A 5644-nucleotide genomic window follows, 5' to 3' on the forward strand; every position below is an offset into this window, starting at 1 on the left:
CAAATAGCCCACCTTATTTTAAGGGAGATGGTAAAAAAGGTAAATTTAGCCCTTGAAATTATGAGTTACAACCTTCCATTCACCCATTTTCAAGAATAGGTTTTATTTAAGTGAATCCATTCGTCCATTTTCAAGAATAGGTTTTATTTAAGTGAATCCTATGGGCCAAATACCATATTTATAAAAGAGGTATGGTAAATTAATAAAAATATAAATAAATGAGAAGTATGGTAAATAAATAAAACATTTTTTATATTTACTCCATAAGTCACTTTATATACATGCAAGGGTGTAAACAAATAAAAATATAAGTAAAGTGGAGGTATGGTAAATAAATAAAACTTCTTTTTATACTTACTCAAAAGGTATGGTAAATAAATAAAAATATAAATAAACTAGACGTATGGTAAATAAATAAAACCTCTTTTTATATTTAGTCCATAACCCTCGTTGTATTTATGAAGGCTCAAGAAATAGGTTTTATTTAAGTGAATCTCATGGGCCAAATACCATATTTGTAAAAGAGGTATGGTAAATTAATAAAAATATAAATAAATGAGAGGTATGGTAAACAAATAAAACATTTTTTATATTTACTCCATAAGTCACCTTATATTTACGAACACTCAAAAAATGGGTTATATTTAGGTGAAACCTATGGGAAAAATAATATGGGACAAATACCATGCACTAGATTGTTATTAATACCATGCAAAAAAACATTATTAAAATGGCACATGGTATTGGCCCATGGTATTCACCAAAATGGCACATGGTATTGACCCATGGTATTCACCTAGAATGTAGCCTATTTAAATGGGGGAATTAAACCAGCATAGATCCATCTTTACTCTGGATCTACTAACCCCTGAGAAGTATCAAATATCGTGATATGCAAACTAGCATAGAGTGAAAAAATATTTGATCCCTCTCAGGGCTTGGCGAATCAAGAGTAAAGTTGGATGTTGTAATTTAATCTATGTTAAACATTTTAGCTTGGTTAAAATAAAAAATAAAATAAAAATCAACTATTAATTTTTATTAATTACTAATAGTAATTTTTAAGCTCCAGGTTTTTGATAACCCATGGTAATACCAAGATCTTACAAGATTTTATAATTAAGTAAAATATTCTCCATGCCTGGTGAGAGATTCGCCAAAAAATTATATATAAATATTATATTATTGATAAAATCGCCTTCCATTTTTCCTATATACCATGGAGATTCGCCCATTTATTATACTTATAAATTTAGGGGGGATTCTTAAAATTTTCCCTGAATTCTGTTATTTTACCGTTGTCTATCAATGAAGTCTTGTTAGATCTGAATGTAAGAAACTAAATACATAAGGAGGATGGCATTTTATTGATTGATTCTGTTATTTTACCGTTGTCTATCAATGAAGTCTTGTTAGATCTGAATGTAAGAAACTAAATACATAAGGAGGATGGCATTTTATTGATTGATTGTATAAGTGAGAAGAAGTGATCTCTGTCCCTTCCTATGTAAAGCTCTGAAAGTTGACAATAGATATTCAGTATATTGATAGTTGGTACAGACTTGATTCAAAAGTTTATGTTTGCAGTAGTTTTGAAGGTATACGCAGGTTCAATTAACGGAAGTAGCGTATACACGCAGTTTGGGTGCAGCCAAGTAGCGTATACATTCTAATACATGATTTTTGAGGTTACAGCTGGTTCTGAATGATGATGTAGGGTTCTGGGTTCAGTACAGTGTTCTGGTGTCAGTGATCTGATTGTTCAGATTAACTAAATATTGGTTGATGTAGTTCAAGTTTAAAAGCTTTGATGGGTCCAGTGTGAAAATTTGATGAAATGTGGCCTTTAGATTGTGGTGTTGTGATCTAGGAGTATCCAGTCTGAAAATTCATGAAACATGGTCCCTGGTGGAAGAGTGGAGTTTTTTGTAGGTTGGCACTGTAATGACCCCGTAAAAACTTGTAATTATGAAAGTTACCATGGTAAGAAATTAGTGTGAACTGCTAATTACTTTTTGTTAAAAGATATTATTTCTTATTTATAAATGGAAGATATTTTGGATAAATGCTGGCAGTCTCCTAAGGGAGGATTTGGAAAAGAAACAGTTATAGAAACTGAAAAGAAAACTAACCCTCAGCAGGAAAGGTCCTGGGAGGGAAAACTCCTGGTCTGTTGTGACAGAGAGGAGAGGAAAATCTGAGAGAAAAAGAAAAAGAAAAGAAAGTGGGTTAAGTCTGGTGAGGACCAGATAACCTGGGCACTAAGGTGCTGGAGTCTTGTTGAGGGCTGTAGGCCTGCAGGACAGCTCGGGGGGAGAATCCAATGAACTGATGGATCTCATGGCTGGGTGGTTAAGAGCAAATATGTAAGGTGCAGGTGAACTTTTGGAGCAATACTCTTGTAGCTGGAAATCCAGGTACGAGTTATACACCATTATTCACCAGTAATTGCCATTATTTATTAGATTATATCTCTGAAATTAGTTACTGCGTTTAGAAGGAAATACAGTAATCTAAGTCATTGCATTCTGAGATGCAAGAATATATATATATATATTAAAACAGTCCTTAGTAACATCTGAATTGGGTACTTAAACAAAACAGAACAGAGGTTATCTGTTATATAAACCCATAGTGTCGCAGAATGAAAGGTGATGTTTCTACCTATAAAGAACAGAGATAAATGAATTATAGGCAGAATAATTACATGGTGATTTAAAGAATCGAAAACAATCTTCTTTATAAACTGAGCACTGGAAATCGTTGTCGACACAGAATAAGGACCTGTTGTTCAATGTAAATGTAAACTGATATATGCAACATACGGGAACATGTTATTATGTCTAACTGTATGCAAATCCCGAGGCAGAGACCTGGGTGATAAGTAGAAACCGAATACAGCATAAGACAACTTTAGAATACATTTGAAAGCAAATATGTAACAGAATAGCCGGACCGTGGTGCGACGGAAACAAGCACACACGGTGGAATGACAACATAACAATGTTCATAATATATCAGTGTTCGTAAGCAAAGCATAAACTGTATCAAGAATGTACTAAACTCTGTGCGAGGGTTATATTCAAACCCTTGTGAAGAACAATACAGCGGCATGTCAACATGCATAAAAATCTATGTGAGGAAACAGTACATAGTAATCTAGCTAACACTATCAGCTGAATAAATATCAAGGACAAGCCGTTAATGGTGCAAAGCCACCATGCATTTAACCGTATAAGGAACAGCCGGTGGTCCAGTCGCCGCTACCTAAGGTAGGCGTTGAGACCTTAAACCCCAAATAAATAGATCAAACCCTAAGTTAAGCAAGTGGTAATGAACCTGTGCGTGGTGAGCACTGTATAACCATAAGAAGGTAATAACAGTTGAGACGATATAACTGCAAGTCGAATAGACGAATTCGATTGTAAAATGCATGTGAGTCGAGGGGACGAAACCCTTGATAAACTTATACATGTCGAATAACAAAAACAAAGATCATACATGCAGTTTAAATAGCAAACCATGGACAAAGTATGCGAACCCAAATCCATTCCTTGGTGGTATATAACAGTAAACCCTTTCGGGTGTCAAAACGGCATGAGTATACAAAAATACAGAGTGCTGTAAGAAACTCTTGCGAGTAATATAACAGTGTTTATATTCAAAATACAAAGAACTGTAGGAGGCTCTTGGCCGTCCGGAAACTCATTCAACATTTGGGGAAAAGTAAATTTAAAGACCCTCTCGACAAATAACATAAACAAACTAACAGGAAACCTTATGACATTCTCGGTTTACAGTTCCGGCAGAGGGCCGTGAACTTTCAGACAAACAGTGGTTGGAACCGGGCAAATGCCGAGAGGATAACTAACCCCATTTGCATGCTCAAAAAGGAGAAGCCGTCCTGGATTCGAACCAGGGTTGGTCGAAAATAGAACCCTGGCCATTAAAACAGACTGCCGTGAGGAAACACCCCAGGTATCCGTAGATTCAAACCTTATAACAAAATAAACCATGTTTCCAGCTGAGAAAACGTATGGACAAGTACCTGGATGTGCCGGAGCAGCATACCCATCTCCGAGCAGTGTTGACAAGTAATCGAATACCTGTGCAAGGATTGTAAACGAGTTAGCTCAGAACATAACAGTTCCAGGAAATAATAAGATTGTAAATATAACCATATGAACGAATCAGTGCAAATAACCAGTAGTTGGCGCGTAATAGAAGTTGAATACCTGGAGGATGCTGCAGGGTGCTCATCGATGCATGGAGGACAGACGAACAGAGCAAGGTGCGGCTCAGCCAGATGCAAATGGAACCGAAAACCCCGGTGGGAGGGTTTATAAAAGCCCCAAAACCCTTCATTCGCTGTGAGCCCTTGGATCTGGGCAAGTGATCCGGGCCGTCAATCAACCAAAAGACTTGGCGCGCTAAACACCGCGGGAATCCCAAGACCTCACATGGCCTCTGCACGGTGCTAGCCACCTGGCAGAGGTAGGTGAGGGTGATTAACACGGCTTAGTCACTTGGCGCCAGAGTTGATAAGTAAGCAAGCCTTTGACTTAGGATTAACGGATAAACATTATGACATTAATCAACGGGTTGGACACCATAGTAACGTAGCCATGTTCATTTGTAAACGTTGGTAGCAGCCTTTTTAATAAAATCAAATTCCATGCATATGGATCGACATGGGTGTTGTACACATATGGGTATATGTATGCCCAGAAGAGTTAATTAAATTTTTTTTTTTTACTTGGTAGTTGTCATGGAGTCGTGACAGGCACCTACGTGCTAGTAAACATATTGGCTTGTACAAGAGCTAGGGGGTTGTAGCTCCCTTCTAGTAGAAGTTGGAGAATGAGAGAAGGTTGTAACCTTTTGCAGGTAGAAACCTGCATACTGGTATGAGTCTACACTAGTACAAGATTTTAAACAGATTTTCTTAATATTAAAAGAAGAAAGAGACGACAGCAGTAGGTGGTTTTTACCCACATTGGGTTTCCACCTTAAATCTTGGTGTTCATGTGTGTTGCTTATGTGTGATGCTTTATTCTACTTTTATTGCACTGTCTAATAAATCTTTGATATACTGGTCTAAGCTCAACACATGATAAATCATTTAAATCACAAGTTCATTGTATATGCGCTGGTTTCTTTAAGTACAATTGTGTGTACATGCTAGTTCACTTCACTAAAGTAGTGTATATAATTCTGTTTGGGAAATAAAATTATTGATCTGATAATATTGATTCACCTCCCTTTCAGTATTATTTCCAGCAGTTGGTATCATAGACGGTCCTTCAGAAGAAGCTTGATCGCTTGAAGGGAGATCCATCAACATGAATAATCAAGAAAGCGTGGGATCCATCAGACCACCAATCTTCGATGGGAGCAACTTTGTTTATTGGAAAATAAGAACCACAACCTATATACAATCGCTTGGAATGGATGTCTGGGAAATTGTGGAAGGAGGATATACATTTCCGAAAACAATTCCTATAGATGTGGTAAGTAAAAAGAAATATGAAACCAATGCCAAAGTTGTCAATACTTTATTGGGAAGTCTGTCACAATCAGAGTTTGTCAAAGTCATGCAGCTCAAATCAGCCAAAGAAATATGGGACAAAATTGTTCTGAGCTA

At 36.7% G+C, this 5644-nt stretch overlaps 1 protein-coding gene across 1 annotated transcript; it reads right to left on the reverse strand.

Moving 5' to 3' along the window:
* Positions 1–3537: 3537 nt before the first annotated feature.
* LOC149226809 (uncharacterized) lies at positions 3538–4383 on the reverse strand. The gene is made up of 3 exons (XM_089375368.1): positions 4236–4383; positions 4049–4106; positions 3538–3939 (listed from the first exon to the last, which is right to left on the reverse strand). The coding sequence occupies exons 1-3, from the start codon at positions 4363–4365 to the stop codon at positions 3795–3797; spliced, it is 333 nt and encodes a 110-aa protein (XP_089231494.1). The 5' UTR covers positions 4366–4383; the 3' UTR covers positions 3538–3794.
* Between the last annotated feature and the right edge of the window lie 1261 nt (positions 4384–5644).

Source organism: Pinus tabuliformis, chromosome J, assembly GCF_031772625.1.
Source record: "Pinus tabuliformis cultivar Carrire ecotype Pingquan chromosome J, CPIR1, whole genome shotgun sequence".
In the NCBI taxonomy this organism is placed as follows: Eukaryota; Viridiplantae; Streptophyta; class Pinopsida; order Pinales; family Pinaceae; genus Pinus; species Pinus tabuliformis.

Coding starts and splice junctions, on each gene's coding strand:
- LOC149226809 (XM_089375368.1), bottom strand. CDS start 4,365: ATGAAGGGTTTTGGGGCTTTTATAAACCCTCCCACCGGGGTTTTCGGT. Junction 4,107..4,235: donor CACCCTGCAGCATCCTCCAG/GTATTCAACTTC, acceptor ATCCTTGCACAG/GTATTCGATTACTTGTCAAC. Junction 3,940..4,048: donor TGCTGCTCCGGCACATCCAG/GTACTTGTCCAT, acceptor TTTAATGGCCAG/GGTTCTATTTTCGACCAACC.